Below are 25838 nucleotides of genomic sequence, written 5' to 3'. Positions count from 1 at the left end.
TGATTATTGACAACCAATAATAATTGCTATAATATTATATATATATATAATATACAGTGCTGCTCACTAATATTGGCACCCTTGGTAAATATGCGCAAAGGCGGCTGTGAAAATAAATCTGAATCATTTATCTTTTTGATCTTTCATTCAAAAAATTGACTAAATTCTAAACGTTTGTTGAAGTAAAACAATTTAAAGTGGGGGGAAACTCACATTATGAAATAAATGTTTTTCTCCAATGCATGTTAGCTACCATTATTGGCACCCCTAGACATTCTTATGAGTAAAATATCTCTGGAATGTATTACCATTCATATTTATATTTTTTAGCTTACCAGGGTGACTAGGAGCATGAAATTGTCCAGCCATGACTTGCTGTTCCACATGATTATAAATATGAGGAACACAAAGCCCAAATTCCCTTAGTCATCCATCGCAAGGAGTGCAGAACAAGATTGTTGAGCTTCACAAAATAGAAAGTGGCTGTAAGAAAAGAGCTAAAGCATTGAAAATCCCCATTTCCACCATTAGGGCAATAATTAAGAGGTTCCAATCAACTAAAGATGTTACAAATCTGCCTGGAAGAGGACGTGTGTCTATATCGTCCTAATGCACGGTGAGGAGGAGAGTTTGAGTGCCCAAAGACTCTCCAAGGACCACAGCTGGAGAATTGCAGAGATTAGTTGAGTCTTGGAGTCAGAAAGCCTAAAAAATATATACAGTGAGGAAAATAAGTATTTGAACACCCTGCTATTTTGCAAGTTCTCCCACTTAGAAATCATGGAGGGGTTTGAAATTGTCATCGTAGGTGCATGTCCACTGTGAGAGACATAATCTAAAAAAAATCCAGAAATCACAATGTATGATTTTTAACTATTTATTTGTATGATACAGCTGCAAATAAGTATTTGAACACCTGAGAAAATCAATGTTAATATTTGGTACAGTAGCCTTTGTTTGCAATTACAGAGGTCAAACGTTTCCTGTAGTTTTCACCAGGTTTGCACACACTGCAGGAGGGATTTTGGCCCACTCCTCCACACAGATCTTCTCTAGATCAGTCAGGTTTCTGGCTTTGAGCTCCTCCAAAGATTCTCTATTGGGTTTAGGTCTGGAGACTGGCTAGGCCACGCCAGAACCTTGATATGCTTCTTACAGAGCCACTCCTTGGTTATCCTGGCTGTGTGCTTGGTCATTGTCATGTTGGAAGACCCAGCCTCGACCCATCTTCAATGCTCTAACTGAGGGAAGGAGGTTGTTCCCCAAAATCTGCAATACATGGCCCCGGTCATCCTCTCCTTAATACAGTGCAGTCGCCCTGTCCCATGTGCAGAAAAACACCCCAAAGCATGATGCTACCACCCCATGCTTCACAGTAGGGATGGTGTTCTTGGGATGGTACTCATCATTCTTCTTCCTCCAAACACGTTTAGTGGAATTATGACCAAAAGTTATATTTTGGTCTCATCTGACCACATGACTTTCTCCCATGACTCCTCTGGATCATCCAAATGGTCATTGGCAAACTTAAGTCAGGCCTGGTTTAAGCAGGGGAACCTTCCGTGCCATGCATGATTTCAAACCATGACGTCTTAGTGTATTACCAACAGTAACCTTGGAAACGGTGGTCCCAGCTCTTTTCAGGTCATTGACCAGCTCCTCCCGTGTAGTTCTGGGCTGATTTCTCACCTTTCTTAGGATCATTGAGACCCCACGAGGTGAGATCTTGCATGGAGCCCCAGTCCGAGGGAGATTGACAGTCATGTTTAGCTTCTTCCATTTTCTAATGATTGCTCCAACAGTGGACCTTTTTCACCAAGCTGCTTGGCAATTTCCCGTAGCCCTTTCCAGCCTTGTGGAGGTGTACAATTTTGTCTCTAGTGTCTTTGGACAGCTCTTTGGTCTTGGCCATGTTAGTAGTTGGATTCTTACTGATTGTATGGGGTGGACAGGTGTCTTTATGCAGCTAACGACCTCAAACAGGTGCATCTAATTTAGGATAATAAATGGAGTGGAGGTGGACATTTTAAAGGCAGACTAACAGGTCTTTGAGGGTCAGAATTCTAGCTGATAGACAGGTGTTCAAATACTTATTTGCAGCTGTATCATACAAATAAATAGTTAAAAATCATACATTGTGATTTCTGGATTTTTTTTAGATTATGTCTCTCACAGTGGACATGCACCTACGATGACAATTTCAGACCCCTCCATGATTTCTAAGTGGGAGAACTTGCAAAATAGCAGGGTGTTCAAATACTTATTTTCCTCACTGTATATCAAACAGCCCCTACATCACCACATGTTGTTCAAATGGGTTTCAAGAAAAAAACTCCTGGCTCATCCAAAAACAAACTCCAGCATATTCAGTTATCAGACACGACTGGAACTTCAAATGGCACTGGCTTCTATGGTCAGATGAAACTAAAAAAGAGCTTTTTGGCAGCAAACCCACCAGATGAGTTTTGTACAAACAGGGATAAAAAGTACCCCATGTCCACGGTTAAATATACTGCTGGATCTTTAATGTTGTTGACCTGTTTTTCTGCCGGAGGTCCTGGACATCTTGTTGAGATGCATGGCATCATGGATTCTCTCAAATATCAATGACTGCCTCTGTTAGAAATCTTATAATGGGCCATGTTTGGATCTTCCGTCAAGACAATGAACCAAAACAAACATCAAAATCAACACAAAAATGGGTCACTGAGCACAAAATGAAGCTTCTGCCATGGCTGTCTCAGTTCTCTGACCTGAACCCTACAGAACTGAAGAGAAGAAGCTGTAAATCTGAAGGATTTGGAGAGATTCTGGTCTCTGATGGTCTCTGATCTTTTATCAGGTGTTCTCCAAACTCATCAGGCATTATAGGAGAAAACTCAGAGCTGTTATCATGGGAAAAGGACGTTGCAATAATTGGGTGCCAATAACTGTGGCTAACGTGAACTAGAGAAAAACATTTATTTCATAATGTGAGTTTCCCCCACTTTCCATTGTTTTACTTCAATGAAAGATTAGAATTTTGTAAATTTTTGGAATGAAAGATCAAAAGGATAAACAATGCAGATTTATTTTCACAGCCAACTTAGCTCATATTTACCAAGGGTTCCAATATTAGTGAGCAGTATTGTAATATCCTTCAGAAATCATATTAGAATGCTTTCTGAAGGATCATGTGACACTGAAGACTGCAGTAATTGTATTCATTTTAAATTATAATAATATTTCACAGTACTGCTGTTTTTACTGTTTTTTAATCAAAGTACATTACATATTCTTTATAAAGATTAGCATTTCTAATTAAATATTTTATTTTAATCTTTTTTAAATAACTTTTATAATAATTCTATAATCAATTCTATATTTTATAATTCAGAAATATAGACAATATGAAATGCTACTGAAATATTATAATATATTGTATTGATTGATTATATAAAGTATTGTATTGATTATTTAAAGAATAAAATGCATAATTATATATTTTGCTGGTTTGTCCAGGAATTCCAGTCCTGTAATACCCTCCCTTGCCCGGATCTAAAGAAGACCACTCCCTGGACCCCATGGACACCAGTGAATATCTCAGACAATGGAGGCCATTACGAGCAGCGGTTCAGGTACACCTGTAAGGCGAGGGTCCCGGAGCCCAGCCTGCTAGAAGTAGGGAGACAGCGGATTGAGATGAGGTACTGCTCCAGCGACGGATCCACAGGATGCTCCACAGACGGTGAGATCTCATTCTATCCCTCTTCCTTGCGATTCTTCATTTGTCACTCAGCTTTTTCCTTTTCTCTCTTCTCATCCTGCTTTTTCCCCCCGTGTCTTTGATGGAGTGAGTCCATAGTGACTTTGAGGCAAGCCACTTGATCTATTTGTCCATCAGTGGAGAGACAACATGATGTGCTCTAGTGCTTCTCTCTTTCTTTCACTCTCTCTCTCTTTCTCTCATCAATGTGGGCTCACTACATCAGTTTTTGGAGTGTCGTCTCACCCACCACAAGTGCTCTTGGCTGCATTCTGCCTCAGAGAGACACGAGGAACATGCTAATGAAGTCAAATCAGCAAATGTGATCTCTCTCAGTGGTCGGGGGTCTTCCTGTCTGGCAAAGTGCAACACTTACACTTAATTTTATTTATTTACCTCCCTGCATTAGGTTTCACATCTGTGAACTAGATGCGGTTTCTAAACAGTTCTAATAACTGACGAGTTACGAGAGTCAAAGTGGCGCCAAGATATTACACGGATATATAACGGATATGCAGTGAAAACCCCATAAACAGTAAAGTTTGTTTTTGAGTGATGTTTATAGACACTCATATTCTACAGTCGAGCTCTGATCTACAACAGATATTCACTAAGAGATGCCACACACAAAGCTAATGACAAGAACTCTTTTTAGGCTATTTTTCTTTGCTTTTCCATCTCACTAATTTCCATTTCATTTTACGAGCGACTGAGCTAAAATGACAACAACAAAAAAACCATTCAGAGCCATATAAAGAACAGCACAGAAACATTTAATTTCCTAGTTTGTGGAAGTCTTTTGTTGCTTTTAAATGCAGCTTTTCCATTTGAAAGCTGAAATACAGGAAATCAATGTGAATGTTTGTTTTTATATTAATTGTGTGTTGAGTTGCGCATGTATGTATGTATGTATGTATGTATGTATATATATATATATATATATATATATTCAGCTTCCAAACTAATGTGTGTATATATATATATGTGTGTGTGTGACCCTGGACCACAAAACCAGTCTTAAGTCGCTGGGGTATATTTGTAGCAATAGCCAAAAATACACTGTATGGGTCAAAATGAGTTTTCTTTTATGCCAAAAATCATTAGGATATTAAGTAAAGATCGTGTTCCATGAAGATATTTTGTAAATTTCCTACTGTTCATATATCAAAACTTAATTTTTGATTAGTAATATGCGTTGCTAAGTACTTCATTTGGACAAATTTAAAGGCGATTTTCTCAATATTTAAATTTTTTGCACCCTCAGATTCCAGATTTTCAAATAGTTGTATCTCGGCCAAATATTGTCCTATCGTAACAAACATCAATGAAAAGCTTATTTATTCAGCTTTTCATTTATTCAGAACTTCATTTTGAAAAATTTACCCTTATGACTGGTTTTGTGGTCCAGGGTCAATATATATTACACACACACACACAGATACATATATGTATATAAATTTCAATACATTTCACAATATTACTGCTTTTACAGCATTTTGATCAATTAAATACAGTCTCGGTGAGTAGAAGATAATTCTTTACGTTCACATGCATATACAGGCACACACAGCATTTTTAGAGGTATTAGCATCATCTGCAATGTTAGTTTTAATATTGCATGCAATCTGTATTTCTCTGACACTCATATGATTCATCAGTGCTGCATCAGTACAATTCATAAATATTAAGTGCCCAGCATACACATGAATAATTTCTGCATTTTAACCATTATTTACCTTGAAGCACCCAGCTATACCGCTGCATGCCCCCTCATGACAGATGTTTCTGGACAGTGGTTAACATACTGCATATCGTACAGAGGAGGCCTAGTCCCATAATCACCTCCACACTAAAGATGTGTGTTGATGTCAGTGAAGCCACAAGGGAAGATGAGTTCTGAAATGAATGGGCTGCCACTTGGCCAAGATTTAGCTTCACGTCTCGGCTGGCCCATATCGATTTGAATCCGTAAGCCATGCCGTGTGAAAGAGAGGGTGATAAAGCACAGGAGTTCATGTGGGACAATCTAAAGTAGAGGAATGACTGTATGTGCTTACATTAAAGTTTGCATTATACAATCAAACTGCAAGATGATGATTTGGGATGAAAATGTGATTTTTTTTCACCAACATTTTTAGATTGTTTATGGTTATTTGTGTTGTTAAGACACTAAATTATGCATATTATGTAAAAATTGGCTCTTTTCTTTTTGTAAAATGAATTTATAAAAGCACAAGGACATTCAGTTCTCTGTAGATGAACTGAGTTAGCAGAGCCCTGGAAGTCACCTTGGCTTTGTCAAGTAGAAGTCACGTGTTTGTTGCTATTTTGTCAAGCCTTTGAGGTCTGAGCCTTTTTCTCTGTCTAATATCAACATTATGAAAGAAACAAGATCAGTAGAATCAGCCCTGGCTGACATTTTCAGATTGGAAATGCATTTGATGTCAGTTTTTTTTTTTTAGGCAAATGTAAATCGGCTTTGTGCAGATAAGGTTCCTTGATTTCTCTGCTGTCTTTTTTAGGAGCAAATTAAAGAAATTATCAGTGTCCGCAGCAGCTGGTCGTTATTTACACACAGATTCAGGAGCTTTGCTTAGTGAGCTGCGGTCTGTTTACTTAATTATAATAAGGAGATTAACTTGAATAAAAATATAAAACTATGTCAGATAACAACATCACTTTCTTTGATAAACTGCTGCCTGTATTTGTTCGAACCTTGATGGTCATCAGTTAATTTACTAGTGTTTATAAGTTTGAAAGTTCTGTCCTCTGAGATTATTCAAGGTATGAATGGATGACAGTCAACTAGTCGTCTAACACATTTTTAGCCGTGCAGAAAATGTGCTGGGCTTCATCTTTTAGACAATTTTCATGGTAAAAAAAAACACTCTGAAAATTCTTTATATTCCGCCCCTTTATAGTGCTATAGCCATATGCATTCAGACATATAAAATGTAATTCAAAAGATGTTTTAATAAATTAATACTTTTATTCGTCAAGGATGCATTAAATTAATTGAAAGAGACATTGAAGACATTTATAAGGTTACAAAAGATTTCGGTTTCAAATAAATGCTGTTCTTTTTAACTTTCTATTCATCAAAGAATCCTAAAAAATGTATTACTGCATCCACAAAAATATCAAACTTTTTTCAACATTGGTAATAATAAGAAATGTTTCATATCAGAAACGTTGAAACATAAATGACACTTTTGATCAATTTACTGTGTCCTTGCTGAATAAAAGTGTTATTATTATTTATTTACCCCAAACTTTTAAATGGTAGTACATTAGTTTCCACAAAAATATTAAACAGCACCAACTGCTTTAAACATTGATAATAAAAATAAATGTTTATTGAGCAGCAAATCAGCATATTAAAATGATTTTAAGAATCATGTGACACTGAAGACTGGAGTATCAATGCTGAAAATTCAGCTTTGCATCACAGGAATAAATGACAGTTATATATTAAATATAATATACAGTATTACAATAGAAAACTCAAAAATATAAAAAAATCTTTCCGACCTTCCGAATCTTTCCAGTCTTTGTCTGGTGTCACATATTGCAGTTTTTTTTGAGCATCCTATCCCGTTTTTTAAGATGCCATATCAAATTAAAAACAAACTGTTTCTTATATGCCTAACCCCTAAAAAACACATCTGATCAGAGTCATGTGAACCTCAGACTAGCCTAATTATTGTTAATTAGGTATGTTAATAGTTGTCCAGTCAACCCACTGATTAGTAAATCTAAATTGGGTAGTTTATACATTAACAGATACAAACGGTTAAAATTAGATAATAATTTGCAATTTAATGAACACAGTTTAGAAACTGAGGCGATTACAAATTTTTAGTGCACAGAAAAAGGCTCTGTAGCTTTCGTTACAATACAGCCCCATTTTTCTTTTAGTGCAAGTGTTTAAAGCTTAACCTTCAGTTCAATAAAAATCAATACATGCACCATTATGTCTATTTGTTTGCTGGAGTAATGGCAGTGGCTAGAGTGAAAATTCTGCCAAACAGTCAAGCTACTTATCTTAAAACCTTGAGATTCTTTGCAGCATAAGCCAGAGGCCATAACTGATGATGGCCCAGGTTTGTAATTTGGCTATGAGTGATGCCTTCATTTATCTCAGAAACAATAACACATCATTTTATCGTGTGACTTTAGCACTATTTTCTCATCTAAATACCGTGCTGCACGGACAGCTCCATCTCTCCGTCTCTGTCTTTCTCTCTTTTTTCTTTCTTTCTTTCCTCCTCCTTTTCTCAGAGAAGCGGCTGATATCTCCAAGGCTATTTACTGTCGGTTCCCCACAGATCTGCCATCAGTTAGAATCCCACTCAGTGTCAGATTCTGCAGACCTTAGGATCTCAGCTGGCAAATTTCTCTGTGGTGCATTACACACACATGTCCTTGGATACAAAATAGAAAATCTCACTGTCAGTGATTTTGGTCTCAACCTTACACAGTGAGGCCCAAAATCTCTGAGAGCGCATCTGAAAATCTGAGATTAAAAATCAAAACTTTTGCAGTTCATGCATCACAGGGCTGCTTTTGTTAAAGCAAAACAGAAGCAAACCAAAGACATTGCGATTTAAAAAAAAAAAATTTCAGTTCAGTTTTTCTTTCAAATTATGATATTATGTGTAATTAAATTTTTTTTTTTTAATTCAATTACATTAATATATTTTGTAATTTAAAAACATAAACAAATAAATTGAATTTGTATTAAAAAAACATTATTTTTGAAAATTAAAAAATAATATAATTTATTAATTAATAAAAACTATTAGACTAGTTTTATTATTAGAAAAAAATATATTATTATATATAAATTTTTCAGAAAACTATTAAATTACATTTAATAATTACTAGTGCTGTCAAGCGATTAATCGCGATTAATCGCATCCAAAATAAAAGTTTTGTTTACTAAATATATGTGTGTATACTGTGTATATTTATTGTATGAGTGTGTGTATTTATATATACATAATAAATATACACAGTGCACATACAGTACATATATTATGTAAACAAAAACCTTTATTTTGGATGCGATTAATCGTGATTAATCGTTTGACAGCACTAATAATTACAAATTAATGTCATTTCTGTTAAATTATATTCAATAGTTACAAATCATATCATTCATTATTTAAAAAACTATTAAATTATAACCAATAATAACAAATTCATATAATTTCTCATTTAGAAAGCAGTTAGCACCCCACACTGTTCAGTTGACCGTTTGTGTCTCAGTGGTTTCAATGGCCATGCTAGAATGCTGTATGTCATTGTAATTACAAGTATTTGCAGAGGCATTAACCACCCACTACGCAGACCCATCAGGGAGTCGTTTCTAATTGCCCACCCCCTAACTTTTAATAAGCGCCGGTGACCGCTAGACAGTTTACGACAGCTCTGGGGAATTGCGTAAAAGCCACACTCTTAATCCTCAAGAGCTATTAATTTTCTTGATTGTGCAGGATATAATGCCACCCATCTCGCTCGGCAGATGTACCGCTGATCCTATTGTCTAACATATCACAGAATCTGGGCTGGGAAAGTTCAGTGCATATGCATAAGCTCTGCCTTTTTTAATCGCAATTTATCTTCTTCGCTTTGCATGTGATCTTAACAACCAGTAAGCATAGCAAAGCCAAAATCCAATTCCATAATACGACTTTATACTTTCCTAAAAATCAATGTAGTCAGTCATTTCTTGGTTGAACGCAGCACGGTTTGTTTACCTGCGGCCGGGTCTAGCATGCACTGACACCTGTGTTCCCTTGCCATTAGCCATCAGAGCCAGGTGCCCCGCTTCGAGGTGTGAGTAGATTATGAAGTAGTCTATTACCTTTGAGAGGGCTCTGTGCTCTGGTGCTGGAGAGATTATAGGTCGACCCATGTAGCGCCGTCTCCTGCTCAGAATGGATAAATGGCTGTGGCTCATAGGGACTGTCACAGGTGGATCTTGCTCAAGGTCAGAGGTACAAACACAGAGGTCACGGTGCAGACAGATACTCTGCGGCAAAAACACTCTTTTTGATAAGATAAGTTCTTTGACACAAACACATACAGTAATACAGTAATAGTCCAAAAAAATCAATTTTGCTCTCTGAGCTATTTTGAAATAGTTCAGGTGGTATGGATGTTTTTTTTTTTTTTTTTTTTAATAATAGATTGAAACATTTGTTGAAGTAATAATCTCTGAAATCGAAAACCCTGTCAGGGTTTATCGAAGAGTGTTGAATTCCCATGATTTCCCAGGAGTTTAATCTGTTTATTCTTGTTTGTGTAGGAGATTTGCTGCGTTCTGGACGTATCTCTGGATTGACCGTTAATGGAGGCTGGTCCGCCTGGGGGCCTTGGAGCCAGTGTAGTCGGGACTGTAGCTCGGGGGTCCGAAACCGCAAACGCACCTGCTCCAACCCCAAACCCAAATATGGAGGAATCACCTGCCTCGGGCCTGCCCAGGAATTTCAGGAGTGCAATACTACACCATGTCCAGGTTAGCAGTCCTCATACATAAACCTTTTCCAGCTTTTTCCATTCATATATTTGTGACTTACACAGCTTCTCCAGACACTGATTTTCCCACTGTTTTCCCCATTCTGGAATTAAATTATATGTATAAATATTATTTGTTATTTTAAATTTAGCTTGTAATGTAAAAAAAAAAAAGTTTTTGTTCTAGAAAAAGTATCTTTTGCTCAAATAGGCTGCATTTATTTGATCAAAAAATAAAGTAATACAGTATAAATACAGTAAAATACTAAAATAAAGTGAAATACAGATAAGGAATCACAGTGCAAATAAAAAAGTGAAATATTATTATATATTTAAACAACTGTTTTCTATTTTAATATATTTTAAAAATTATTCCTGTGATTTTATAACTGAATTTTCAGAATGATCCTTCAGAAGTCATTCTAATATGCTGAATTTTGTGATTTTGTATTTTTCTAGACAGTGTTTTTTTTTGTTTTGTTTTTCAAGATTATTTGATGAATATAATAAAGTTCTGCATGAACAGCACTTATCTGAAATATAAATATTTTGTAACATCATAAAGTTTTTACTGACACTTTTGATCAATTTAATGCATCCTTGCTGAATAAAAGTATTATTTCTTTAAAAAAATATTTTGAACAGTAGTGTATATGTCACCTACAAAGACTTCACCGATTAACCAAAAGTAAATTAAATGATTTTATATATAAATATATATATATTTAAATGGATAACTATACATTTTATTCATTTTGTATGCAAAAACATTTCATCAAATCCAGCTTGTGATTAATTAATTTTCTTTAGATGTTAAAATAAATTCGTAAACTACAGTTACAAACAACAGAAATGTGCTGTTTGTTTGTCTATACCAGTTAAATCGCAGCTTGGCTTAATGGAAAATCTTCTGAAAGAGGTTAACATATCCTCCAGTCGAGCAGCATGCAGCATTATTATTTGGTGGAAAAAAGAACACTGCATTTACTTTAAAAACCCTCATAGAATTCAGACTTATCCATTCTCTCTTCAAATGTTTATATGGAAACAATCATAAAAACTGTCCTTTTTCAGTTTGTTACTGGTGTGCAGGGAATAAAGAAGGATTCCAGACATCAACAAGCGATAAAAGTAAGACACATCCCACATTTGCGCGTGGTATTTGTACGCGTAGAAGACAGCCTCCCTGTTTTAAGGTGCGCGGACCTCAATTTGCCGGTGGAAATGGAGAGAAATCTCTGTGGCGTCGTTGTGTATAATCACATTTCAAGCTAATTACACCGGCAGTGACGGGAAAGCAGGATTCAGTCATTAAAAGGCTTGTGACAATGGTGTACACCCTCTCTAAAGTTGAAGGAGGGGAAAAAGCTCTCTAATTAAATGAGCACTCATCGTTATGTGTGCTGGAAATATGCTGTCTAAATGGAAATGCGCTACTTGGGTATTTTATGATACCTAACGGTGAACAAGACACAATCAAGCAATGCGGAATTTGTTTTGCAATCGTAATTAATCAATAGCCTGTTTTTGGAGCCCGAAACCCATCAAAGCAGGGCGTACTGTAGTTTATAGCTCTAATTGCTCCTCAGTCTTAATTTTACAGCAGCTGTTTTCTAACAGGAAATCACATATTTCCTGTAAAGTGACAGTAGCAAGACCAGCGGGACTGCTTCATTAACAAAGACCTCCAGAGGTTTTAAGACCTGATTAGACTTATTGATATTTTTCTCCGCAGGAGTAATTGCCAACAGATCAGGAATCGCAGTGCAAATTTTATAAAAGCGGCGGATGACAGATTGTACAGCAAACTCTGTGAGCGCACTGTCGATCAGTAACTGTGCTCTGCACTTCACTAAGTTAATTCAGTCCTTGTCTACTTCCAATGAAACATCTTAGTAGCGCTTAGATTCAATAGCTCCTTTGTACAGACGATGACAGAATAATACAGATGACTTTCATCAAACGTATCCCAGCAGGAAGCTTGGAAAAGAACACATCAAATTGCTCTACACCTCCATGAGCGTGTCTGAACCGGAGCTTGTCTGTGACCAATATTCTCACTGTGTCTTTTATTGGTTCCTTCTTGCCGAGCTAAATCTTTATACGTTCAAAGTCAGACCTTTGAAATGCATTATTTTGTTTTGAGAGAGGCAGACAGAGGTCTCGCGGTTGCAGTTGTGGAGGCTTTGAAATGAATGAATCTTTTTTTGTTGCAGGCCACAAGAGTAAAATGAGATGATCACTCACGCCGGGGCAGACATGAGCTGATTTGTCATTTTTCACAATAGAGAAGTTATAACAGATGATAAAATGCAATATTTGGTTTACTTATGTCTTTTATATAAAAAAAAGTCACCTTTTCTGTTTTTTCTCCAACAATGTGAGATACAGTCAACAACACATATAGTTATAAAACCTTTACTAGCAACTATCCTGAGCTGTGACTTTAAAGACAACAGACAGGAAAAGGTCGATTTGAGCTTCCAAAATCAAAATTGGGCGCTAGTTTTAAAAAAAATCTTCTATACTGCTAGAATGAAATACACTGGAAAAAATTGGAGTAGGATTTATTTTGAAGCAATTTTCTCTCAGAAATTGCTAGTAAATTTCATAAATAATTACAAAGAAACAGTGACACATTGACTTAAATGGGATTTTTTTTAAAGTAGAAAGACTGAAAAAATAATTTCTTGAAAAATGTACTCTCAAAATGTACTTTTTGTTGCATTTACAACTTTGAAAAATATTTTCAGCAAATGTTGCAGGGCTGTCACAATCAGAATTTCATTACACAGTTCACTACAAAATAATTCATGATAACAGTATTATATAAAAAAAAAAAATAATTCAGTCAAATTTATCTTTACTTATATTTAGTTGTTGTTGTTGTTTATTTTGTTTGTTTGTTTGGGGGGGGGGGTTAATCCCCGCCACCCAGTTCATCAAATAAAGCTATCATATTTCTTAAACCGTTCAATTAATATTGATTATTTTTTACAATGCCTTTATGACCTTTTTGTATCTTTTAAATTTTGATTACCCGGATTTTCAGTGGAGGGACAGAAACCTCTCAGATTTCATTAAAATATCATAATTTGTGTTTTGAAGATTAACCAAAGTCTTATGGGTTTGGAAAGACATGAGTGTGAGAAAATCATGATAGAATTTTCCTTTTTTTGGTGAACTAACCCTTTAAGACATTTTAACACAAAAATTTGAATAATATGCAAAATTTATAAAATGTAAAAAAAAAAAAAATTTAATCTGCTTATTTCCTAGACGATAATTGGATTTGCTGAACTAAATATGCTACGAGATCATAGCACAAATGCATTTTTTTATAGAATTTTTAAATATTTGTAGCATACCGTATACCATTTAGCATAATAGCAGCCAATATACTGTGCACTTTACAGTAATCAGTATGCTAATATTTCATACTAAATCTACTCATGTCAGTGATTCTCACCCCTCTTCCACAAACCTGTCAGACGGCTAATGCTAATGTAAAATGAGACTCAGTATGCTTGTTTTCCTTTAATTAGTGCCAAGACAGTCGTAGTGTTTTGTGAGTTGTTCTCTGTTCCCCCAGTTGTCGCGGGTGATGACCCTGAGCTTGGCACTCGCTGAAGAGGGGAGGGAGTGAATTGATGGTTCGTTTAGCCTCATTAATTAGAGCAGGGGTCAGAGTGAGAGCGCGAGGGAGAAGCAGAGCTCCAGAGCAGATTGTGTGAACAGCCTCTCTCCTCATCGACCCCTGGATTCCCAGCAGTCTTAGCATCTGGATTTAGCTGGTTTTGACACCAGATAAGTTCATTGTAGAGATCGTATCAGTGATGTCGTTCATTCATATTGTGGTACCAGATGAATAAATGTTTTGGATCTATTCAAATGAAAAGCATTTTCACTTTTTCCCCTTAAAGTCCACCTATAATCAATGTTTCATCAAATACAAACCATGCTAAATACCCTGCTGCTAAAACCAGCAGAATAGTGCCCAAAACCTCTCTAAAACTGTAAGCCAACAGACCAGCTAAAATCAGCGTTTCTTAGTTTTGTCACTTTTCTCACCCTGTTAGCAGGTCTTCGTTATTTTAAGGGTTTTATATGTAAATGAGCTGTGCTATGATTGGCTAACATCTTCAAATGTGAAACGAGTCCCAACCCCACCAGATTTCTAAATATTTAATAGGTGCTGTTATCTGAATCATAATAGTTTTGATATTACAAATGTGATGCCTTCTGAATGACCTGTGTTTGCAGATGTGTACATAATTGAACACTTTTATTTGTAATATTTTATTTATTTTAAATTCAGTTTTCCATAATATGTCCCATTTAAATTTAATGACACTAAATGTGCTCAGTCTGAATCACTCCTCTTTGCTGAGCAACAGTGAGAAAAGTGAATAATTTTCCTTTATTGATATAAACTAATATTACGCATTTAGAGTGGCAATCACACTCGAAATTATTTAGATATAATTATTCTATTTTCTTTATTTACTTTGAAATGACAGATGCTCTTCCCAAAATTATTCATGACACAAGTCCAGTAGGATTTAGCTTGTTTTGACACCAGATGATTTCATTGTAATGATCTTATCAGAGGTAACTAGGGTAATGTCATTCATTTATATACATTTATATACATCTAGTGGTACTAGATGAATAAATAGATTGAAACACATTCACTTTTCCCCCTTAAGCCCGAAACACACTGCATGATTTTCGGCTGTCCCAGACAAAAGATTGGCATTGTGAAACAATTGTGGTGATTTCTGTGATCGTGGCTCCTAATCGGTGGTCCTGTGTCGTACAGTGAGAGAGGTTCAAAGACGGCCATTGTCACGGTCTTGCAACAAAAGATAGCCCACGATCATTTTCTGACAGTGTCAGAAATACAGCATGATCATCACAACCCCACCAAATTTCTGAATACTGAATAGGTTCTGATATCTGAATCATTACAGTTCTTATATTACAAATGCAATGCCTTCTGAATGACATCTTTTTGAAGATCATTTTGTGTTATGGGGCTACTGTATTAAAATGAGCTCTTTTATTTTTATTATTTTATTTTATTTTAAATCATGTTTTCCATGATATTTCCCATTTAAATGTAATGGCACTAAACATGTTTGTCTGAATGACTCCTCTTTGCTGAGCAACAGTGTGAGAAGTGTAGAGAACAAACACATTTGCCTTTATCAATATGAACTATTGTTACACATTTATAGTTGCTCAAAATTATTCCGAAAAATATTTTCACTATTTACTAAAAGAAATGGAAGATGCTAGTCCCAAAATTATTCATGACACAAGCACAGTAGTAATTTGAGTGTCCTCTTTTCCTTATCTTTCAGTGGATGGGAGCTGGTCGTGCTGGTCACCTTGGTCTAAATGCTCAGTGACATGCGGAGGGGGCCACTACATGCGCACACGCACCTGTAACAACCCTCCACCTGCCTACGGAGGTGACATCTGCCTGGGTTTGCATACTGAAGAGGCCCTCTGCAACATCCAACCCTGCCCTGGTACACACACACACACACACACACACACACTTTATCACGTGCATGAACTCAACCTACGTGAACTCACACACACTCACACCTTGAATCCGACAGGAAATTACATGAGTTTTTTTCGGATAGGAAGCCTTTGTCTTGTACCTGCTTTCCTTTCGTCATGTCTCGCGCATAAAGCGGCCCGTGGGGGAATGAAAGCAGAGGAAATCAAAATGTCACACTTCATAGAAAAGCAAATGGTAAAGCCGAGCTTGCGATATGAAGATAATATGCATAAGCTCGCAGCAGGGAGTGCAAGAGAGGAGGGCAAGATAAGGCGATTGATGACGGAGTCAAACCTCGCACATTGATCCACAGAAAGGTGAATGGGAGAAGAGAGCTTGTATTCAAATGTCAGTCCATCCATTAGCCAGAACTGTAGTGAGGTTACCGAGTGACCTTTTATTAGCTGCATTCAGGTCTATCTGTCACACCATTCATTACACGAGCGCGTGTGTAGCTGTACAGTGCAGCCGAGAGACAGAGGACGGGATAAGTGAGGGGAATGCTAATCAGAAGACCCTGTGAGGAAGTTCTCCTAAACTGGATTCCAAGCTTTTAGGTTCAATTGTAGAGTATAGTTTAAATTAGCTTGGAGGCCAAATAGATAATCAGTTCACTCGTAAGATAACCACATAACACAATTTCAAGCCTTGCCTGCTGGAAAATAAAAGTCTAATCTGCCAAGAAGGTCTAGTTTCTTTGTTTTAAATCCCCGTTATACTTCAAGCAAATCAAAAATGAGCTGATATGACGATTTTGAACAAAATCAGGCCAAAATGAAGTTCGTTCAAGTTCAAAACAGCTTGCCAAACTTTACAGAAAAGTTGGTTGGTAAACACCTTCGAGCTACCATGGGTCTGTGGCGATTAGGAGGGTGTGGATCTGAGGCTCTGCCTTCTTTGACATGGAAAACCTTTCTGGTTTATCTCTTCTGTTAAGTATGTTAAGGTCAGACACGAGGAAAAACATGAACACTATGGAGATCTGCTTTATAATAGAAACTGAAGTTGTAATTCTAATTGAAAGCGACACTGACACATTTTTTCAAATTTAAAGGGTCATGAAACTCTAAAACACTGTTTTTGAGATCTTAACAGATATGTACGGGTTGCACATCAATGAAAACAGAATTAGCACTCATTATTATTTTTTTATTAAGGGGAAAGTGGTTTTTCGTTTTTCAGAGCCATTTCTTCCCGTTAAAAAAGCAAAGTTGATATAACGTAACAAAATGTTAGTTACATGCATCATTGTCGTCAGATGCTTTCTTAACTGCTGTTTTCTCACCGTTTTGTATGTTTATCATTGAGAGAAGGCAGGTAGCACATATTTTTATATTCATCTAAACGGCATTCGTAGCAACACCGGCGACACTAACAGTATGCCGCTGTTTCTGTGTTTTAAACTTTGGTAACACTTTAGAATAGGGAACACACATTCACTATTAACAAAGCGTTTTCCCTGAACAAACTCCTAATTTGCTGTTTATTAATAGTTAGTAAGGTAGTTGTTAGGTTTACAGATTGGGAAGCGTTAAGGGATCTAGAATATGGTCATGAAGAATAAGGCATTAATATGTGATTTGTAAGTACTAATAAACAGCCAATATGCTATAGTAATATGCATGCTAATAAGCAACTAGTTAATAGTGAGAATAGGAACTTCACTGTGAACTTCACTGTGAGTATCTCAGGGCCTTTAGAAGGAATTTTGGGCTGGCAGACTATTTCAGAACGGGTTAGTTTTCACAGCAGTCTTGAAAAATGTTACAGAAGTGGGTGTGATAAGATGCAGCATGCAGCGGAAAGAAGAGAAACAGAAAACAAAACAGCGGCTTCTGGTCCAGTCTGTTTTATTGCACTCTCATTGAGTTAAAGCATCAAAGGTTCCTACAAATGCACATTGCAGTTCACCACTGCACACATCAAAATGATACATTTTATATATTTTATATAATTGTATATTATACATGTTTTTTTTTAAGCTCACAGTACATTACACAAATACACATATATCCTAGATTTGAATGTTCAAATAAAGGCACAGCCATTTGGATTTGCACTATGCAGTCTGAAAATATGAATGTTCTGTTGCATTTTTAATAAGTTTTGGGACTTATTTTGTGACGTTTATATAAGCAGTTCAATCAGTTACATCAAGAAGCTCTAAAGACCAGTTACACTCACAGTGCGGATGGATCAAGTTTGTATTAGAGACTCAGGGTATATGGATGAGAATTTATGCCATGCAGAAACACTTACGAGACAGATGGATAGATAGATATAGAGAAGAGGCGTCTTCACATTCCCTCCCCTCTCCATCACTTTGCATCTGATTTGGGCTTGTTGTTGTCATGTACAGAGAGCTGGTCTGATTGGTCCGAATGGTCCCCCTGTGACTCATCAGGGTCTCAGGTTCGCCGGCGGCACTGTGACGTTCTGTTTCCCACCAGCAACCAGTGCTCAGGCAACAGCAGTGAAACTCGTGCCTGTCTACCCATCTCTAACTTTATCCCAGGTGGGCACAGAAACCCACACACATTTACACTCAAACACTTGCCATATCGATTCCTGGACAAACAAGGATCTTCCCTTATTGACAAGAAGTAATGCGAGACACACCAAACCATTGATTTCTGCAGTGCAGGGATAATTAGCCTCTCATCCTCTGCCCTGTCTAAGTGGCACGATCGAACAAATGCATTACGCTGATATGTTTCGTGTAGCATTTGCATTCATACATTCGATACCTGAGATACATCCGCTCCACAAGTTTTACAAACTCAAACATGAGGGTGCTAATTGTAAGAAAGAACATTATATCTGAGTTACTGTACTCAGTTCTTTGATTATGAGCTACAGTGTACACAATCACCTTATTTTTAATGTGCTCATCTTTAAAATGATGAGTAATTATGTGATCTGCCACTTTGTAGAGATAGAAATAGCTAAACGTATGATCGTCAGGGGAGTTATTACCTCGCTTATGGTGTAGTGCAGGGAGTGGATTTTTAAGGCCATTCTGTAAATCTTGTGTAAATATTGTCTGGCCTGCAGATCCCTCATGTCTTTCACAGAGTAACATTCCATTACAGCTCGTTAGAAAAGTTTTATACCTCATTTACTTCCATTACTGATCATAAAAATGCGTCACAGGTGCCACTTTCCTTATTCAGCTCTTTGAATTTTGCGATAATGGGTTGAGTTTGAAATTCACTTGCTGTAATGTTCTGAAACTTCTAAAGATCTCATTTATCAGCCTGACGGATTCATTTCCCTGTTCTTTTCTTGATTTTTTTTTTTCTGTTCTCCTCAGAAACGTCTGTTGCACGTTCAAGTCAGGAGGAAAGATGGTGTGGAGGTAAGTAGTGTACAAGCAGCCTTATATCGCTCTGCAGGGGGTTATTTTGCAATTATGACCAGCTAACTGTGCATTACCCCCTTTATTGCTAAGCTACTTGCCAAATAAAAAAGTATATGGATATGAAATATTGATTTGAGTCAAAATGATCCTATTATTCTACATTAAAGCTTAGCTTAGATCAGCTGAAATCTTTCTCTAATAAAAAGCCAGGTAATTATTTCTTTGCTTTAGCTAGCTAACATATATACACTACTGTTCAATAGTTTGGAGTCAGTATTTGTTTAAGAAATTAATACTTTTTCTGCCAGAATTTAATAAATTGATTAAAACTGACTATAAAGACATTTATTATGTACAAATGATTTCTATTTTGAATAAATGCTATTCTTTTGAACTTTCTATTTATCAAAGAATCAAAAAGAATCACGGTTTCCACAAAAATAACTGTTTTCAGTGTTTATTTTCAGCACCAAATTTGAATATTTAATCATTATTTATTTGCCATCACAAGAATAAATTACAATTTAAAATATATTAAAATAGGAAAAAAACATTTTATTGTTTAATTATATGTTACAATATTACTGTTTTTGATGTATTTTTGATCAAACAAATGTAGACTTGGTGAACATAGGTATGGAAGCCTGTTTCCGCTACTAAATTTAAAAAAAGGTAATTGCAACTTTATTTCACAATTCTGACTTTTTTCTCGCAATTGCGAGTTTTCATCTCCCAATTCTGACTTTTTTTTCCTCAGAATTGTGAAATATAAACTGTTTCAGATTTGAAAGAGTTTCAGAATTGTATAACTTGCAGATATACACTTGCATTTGCGAGAAAAAAGTCAGAATTGCAAGTTTTTAATTTCACAATTCTGACTTTATTTCTTGCCATTGCGAATTTATATCTCACTATTCTGACTTTATAACCCTCATTGTGAGTTTATACCACACAGTTCTGAGAAAAAAGTCAGAATTGTGAGTTTATACCTCGCAACTCTGACTTTAACTCGCAATTGCGAGTTTAAATCTCACAATTCTAAGTAAAAATCTTTTTTCTCAGAATTGCGAGATGTAAAAAAAAAAGTCAGAATTGTGAGATAAAAAGTCGCAATTTTTTATTCGGTGGCGGAAAGGGGCTTCCATAGGATACTTCTTAAAAAACCTTACTGAGCCCAAACTTTTAAACATACAGCAGTACATTTAAAAAAATTAAACCTCTAAGGCCATTTTTATTACAAAAAGAGTGCAGAGTGATACATGAAAGATACATGAAAGTAGCAGCTTTATGTTTCCATTGAACAACAATGAAATATACAGTTCATACGACTGTTCAAAGTCACAAATGACCAATCAGAAACCATTATTCCAGACAACAACATAATTCTCGTTGCTGTTTATCCAAATTGCATCAAAACTGATGTTCAATACACTGATTACAAACACAATGTGCCTCAAAGCTTTTTGGGGACCCATTAAACAAATGTGCATTTGGAACGGCTTGTCACTGTAAAGTCCTTCCATTTATAGCAATTATTGTCCGTTCATGCAGACTCGCAGGGCAACAGCGATGCTGACTGTAATTTACTATAGTGTTTAATTGGCTCAGGTAATGGATAATTGATATCCTCTGGCTTCAGGATCAATGCTCAAATCCCCAGCCATCATGCTTGCGTCAGATCATTTAGCCATTAGCCGTTTTGCCTCTCTTGCCAGACTTCAATGTGTTCCACATGATCGCCGTTGGCCTGAGCAGCTCCATACTCGGCTGTCTGGTGACCCTACTGGTGTACACTTACTGTCAGAGATACCAGCAGCAGTCCCATGATGCTACAGTCATCCACCCCATTTCTGCCGCCCCGCTCAACACCAGCATCACCAACCACATCAACAAGCTGGACAAGTACGACTCAGTTGAAGCCATTAAGGTGGGTGTTATTCACTCATACGATCAGCAATATGTTATTCATATGGGAAATGGATGATGGATTTAGTATGTGGTCTGTGTGTGAATGTGTGCGATGTCTTGTGTCTAAGTCAATTCATACATTCATACACTGCTTTCTCATAAGTGCAGTTTTGATTCAGTTTGTATACTCAGTGTTTGTGTGAGATTGTCTCAAATGAAATCAGAAAACAATATGCAGCTCATGTCAGTACATTTCTGAGAATGTTATTGTTGTTAGTGAGTTACTTTAACCCTGAAAAATGAACTTTTCTCTTAAATGTAGTTTTTTTTTTATTATTATTACATAATGCTTTAAAGTTATGCAGTGCACTTTGAGATTTAGGCACATGGATCACTTTTTCATAAGCACAGCGAAAATAAAGCACACCATCATTTTTCACATTTAGTCAGAAGGACAGTTAAGGCTTCATTAGACTTGAATGTACAAGACTCATGACTAATTACAGAAAGTGCTTCTCAGTTATTGCTCGTTCAGACACTTTTGTGGAGTTGCATATTTCATCAGATGGATGTTTTGCACTAGAATAGCATCACTTGCACAACATCCCAGCTGAAGGGTAATGTAGCAAATGACTCTTTGTTTTGCTGTCCTGAGACTGTACAAGTTCACTCGCCTGGCTTTCTACTGATGACAAGAATGAATGAAACTTCAAGGCTACATAATATTATTGCCATGCTCATCTTATTTGTCGTATTGTTTTTCTCTTCTTCTGAATGCTGTCACTTTGTTATTGTAAGTATGGAATATATTTTCCCATACAGGATCCTTAAAGTCAACATGACATCAAATTGACCCTATTTACTTTCTTAACATGCATTCCTGTGATTCATCAATGTTATTCTAAAGAAAAATGTCTTCATGATATTCCATCAAAGTGATTTGAAAAGAACACTTAAATGGCTGAAATCACCATGTTAAAAGGGAAAATAATTTTAATTTTAATATCTAAAGAGCCTTGTCATTCCAAACCCACACTGTAAAAATTATTATATATTTTTTTTTTAATAAAACAGAAATTACTGGAGTATGTTTTACAAGAAAATACTATTTCAGTCTTTCTACTTTTGTTTAATGTGTTTCTTTGTAAATATTTATGGAATTTACTAGCAATTTCTGAGCGACTTTCTTTCATCTTCAGAGCACATATTAAGATATTTATAATATTCTAATTTTTGTTCATCCATTGAAAGTCCACACGACCAAAACGTTTGTGCATCAAAATGTTACACAGAAAGAAATCCATATAAAGTAAGTGGTTTAATTCATGTCTTCTGATCAAATGGATTATACAATCATATGGATTACATTTATGATGGCATTTTATATTTTTTAATGCAAAAAAATTTTGGTTGTGTGGACTTTGATTAAATTGATACCAGAAATTAAATGTTTTTATTTATGTTTCAAAAATAAACAAAAGTTTGGGTTTGGAGCAACATGATGGTGAATAAGTTCTAATAAAATTTTGATTTTGGGGTAAATTATCTGTTTTATGTAATCAAAGTTACTACAGTTATAGCTATTATAAATTTATTATGAATCATAATGCGAACCATAACCTCTACATCCCAGTCAAAACTTCTTAAAAGTGGGAGTTTGGGTTTTTTAGAAGATAAATAGAGCACCACAATTGACTATAAACTCCATTCTAGTATGAAATAACCTGATGGATGAAAACGGTTTGTCTTTTTAATTATTCTGTTTTACTTTGAAGTCTGTCATTATGGAAGTAAAATTGGTTTGCGAGGGCCTTTTCATGTTGACTTTAATGATAGCTTCACAAACAGACCAAAAACGACAGCATAGGCCTTGTTTCCGTCTCCTGCTGTCCTGAGGATGATTGTGCTCCATTCCTCTTTTCAGCCTGATGTTTCCGTTCTCTTGCCTTTGGACGAGCACCACATTTGCCAGCCTTTGTCTTCTAACACTGGTGTAGCGCGAGGCCTGGAGATTTTCTACTAACTCTTGACCGGCATTACCATCCTCTCCTCTGACTCTCAGACCTCTCGCGAATCCCCTGTCCTTCCCCTGACCCTCGTGTACGTGGCAGGTGTGCTCGCCCATTCGTTCTGTCTGCATTTGTCACCAGCATTTCCCATCATCCCACAAAGCAGATACTCAGGCTTGTGAGAAGGCAGTGTAATTTTGGTGTCGTGTCGTGATTATGGCTGTCTACTACCATTTTGTTGCATGCATTTTTTCCCCCGTCTCTTTTATTCTCTGTAATATAAATCGGATTAATCTTTTCTTCTGAATTATTATTTTGCTTGCTTGTTACTGCCACCCCACTGAGCTCGGTATTTTGGCTTACAGCTTTGTTACATTTCTTTTTAATTGTTCTAATTGTGTAGGAATCTGAATAAATACTTTTTTTTTACATATTTATTTTTTATTTTTAACTTTTTTTAATATTTATGAACCTTGACAGCCTAAGTCATTGATTTATCAAAAAATAAATAAATAAAACACACACAGAATAAACTCTTATTTAATTAGTATATTTCTATTTTATTTTTAACGTTAATATTTATTAACCTTGTCTTTAAATGTTTTATGCTTATATTTTAAATGTTTATTTAAAAAAAATAACTTGATCTTGATTTTTTTAAAGAACTGAAAAAACATTGTATTTGTTGTTTTGTTTTATTTTATTATTTGAATAAACATTTTATAATAAATTATTTTTATACTTTTTGTATAAATTGGCTGATACAGAGGTACAGTGTAACCATGTTGAGCATATGGGTGGCAGAAACAAATAAAAATACATTTCTGAGATTGTATAAAAAGCTTTGTTTACTTAGTCATTTTCATCTGTCTTGATGCTGTGGTGTTTTGACTGCTCTTTTTTATTATTCTGTGAATAATACTAACTTTTCTGGCTGATTTTTTATTTTATTTTTAAGTTAGTAATGTATAGTCAGCCAAGTGAATCCCTCTTCATGGTTTGGCCATCATTCAGTCTCAAAGCAAGATTTTTGTTCAGATTTTCAAGTGATTTGTGATTTGATTTCTCTTTTTGCCCAGATCCACAACCCCAATACAGTCTGACTTTTCATCCATGCAAACAAAATCAAGTATTTTCCATTTCTGTTCTCTTATCTCTGTAACTGAAAACATTTTCCTCTCATCCGCAGGCTTTCAATAAGAATAACTTGATCCTGGAGGAAAGAAATAAGTATTTCAACCCTCAGCTAGCAGGAAAAACATATACCAACGCATACTTCACTGATGTCAACACTTATGACGACTTTTAAAAATGGATCTGTGATTCCAGTCATCTTCACCACATTAACTTCAGCACCTAGTGATTTTATTTTTTTTGCCTCTTTTTCTCCGTGGGTTACCCGGGACATTTTACGTGGGACCATTTTACCATCAAATGCCAATAAAGCTGTACAGAACCATTCTCACAGTTAACAAGGACATCATGCTGTCCAGTTGTGCGGACATCGTTAAATGAAATTGAACTATGGTGGACACATAAAGCAGGCGATTTGATTCAACCGAGACACCGATAAACTCTCACCGCAGAGATGGCACATGGATGCTTTGCATGATTCTCATCTAATGTGTTTTGCTTTATCGTTGCTTCATTTATTTGCATGGTTGGTCGCATTCCAGTGTTAGTGGGCGGGGCCTGCGTCCTAAATGGGTGGAGCCTTCTTGGACTGCTTTGTTTCCTGTGCCGAATCAGAAGCCCCTGTGCCTCACTGAGGACCTACGGTGGTCTCCAGTGCATCTGCCTGCCCTATCACTGGGTTTTGCCGCAACAGACAAACACAATCCATATGTAGATACCACGGTCTCTGAAAAATGTGTTCATGTATCTCTCAATATGGGGCACTTGTTAGTTGAGCTCTTAGTGGTGGGAATTTCTGTGTTTTTGTTGTAAAATACACTTTTCATGACGCATATGTCAGTGTAGCTTTTATAGATGAGTCTATTCTGAAAAAAAAAAAGTGTTAGTTTGTTTCAAAGTAACCCTGTTCAGTCACCAAAACAAGACTTGTCATATTAACATTCGTCTTTATGTGGTGTAAGGTCTGCAAAAAAGAGAGAATGTGAAACGCTACAGGACCTTTTTATGTAAAACATTGATCATTTGAATATTATCGACATGTTTCTATTTGTTTAGTTGTTTAATAGTTCAAAATTACATGAGAAAACAAGTATTATCTGTAAAAACAAACTGCTTTTTAGCACAAAGAACTGCTTTTTCAGCTTTTTATTTTCTCTCATTTTCAAATATTTGAATGAATTTACTTATAAACTTAACCATCCATCAATTATGGAGAGGTGCTTGGAAAACCACTTTTTCAATTTCTACTAATTCTTTTCTACTTGTAAAACTTTGTTTGCTTGTTTTATGTGCATAAATTAAAATGGCTTCATATACCTCACTGTGTTCAATCTATGAAATGTTACATGCCGAGTTGTTGCTTGAAGTGAGTGGTGGCTGCTAACAGCGTGTTCAGTTTTATGCGAAAAAGATAATGGAACTACTATTAAGGTAGTTCGGAAATTAAAGCTACTGTATCGATGATTTTTTTCTATCTTAAAATATCAGTTTTAAAATCATTCTTATGGTACACTGACTTCTAATAAGTGAAAAGTGTGAATTGTTTCACGCCAACAACAAATGCACGCATACAGCCATCCACTG

At 36.0% G+C, this 25838-nt stretch overlaps 1 protein-coding gene across 2 annotated transcripts in view; it reads left to right on the top strand.

Moving 5' to 3' along the window:
- Positions 1-25570, top strand: part of sema5a (sema domain, seven thrombospondin repeats (type 1 and type 1-like), transmembrane domain (TM) and short cytoplasmic domain, (semaphorin) 5A) — a 147211-nt gene extending 121641 nt beyond the window's left edge. For both annotated transcript variants that reach the window (XM_058765617.1, XM_058765618.1), the window contains 7 exons: positions 3502-3727; positions 10059-10268; positions 15634-15804; positions 18202-18357; positions 19156-19200; positions 20919-21130; positions 24310-25570. In XM_058765617.1, the coding sequence (XP_058621600.1) occupies positions 3502-3727; positions 10059-10268; positions 15634-15804; positions 18202-18357; positions 19156-19200; positions 20919-21130; positions 24310-24429 (1140 nt within the window). In that variant the 3' untranslated portion in view covers positions 24430-25570. The remainder of the gene's footprint in view (positions 1-3501; positions 3728-10058; positions 10269-15633; positions 15805-18201; positions 18358-19155; positions 19201-20918; positions 21131-24309) is intronic.
- Positions 25571-25838: the final 268 nt, after the last annotated feature.

Source organism: Onychostoma macrolepis, chromosome 24 (assembly GCF_012432095.1).
Source record: "Onychostoma macrolepis isolate SWU-2019 chromosome 24, ASM1243209v1, whole genome shotgun sequence".
Lineage (NCBI taxonomy): Eukaryota > Metazoa > Chordata > Actinopteri > Cypriniformes > Cyprinidae > Onychostoma > Onychostoma macrolepis.
This window is presented reverse-complemented; position numbering and strand designations above follow the sequence as displayed.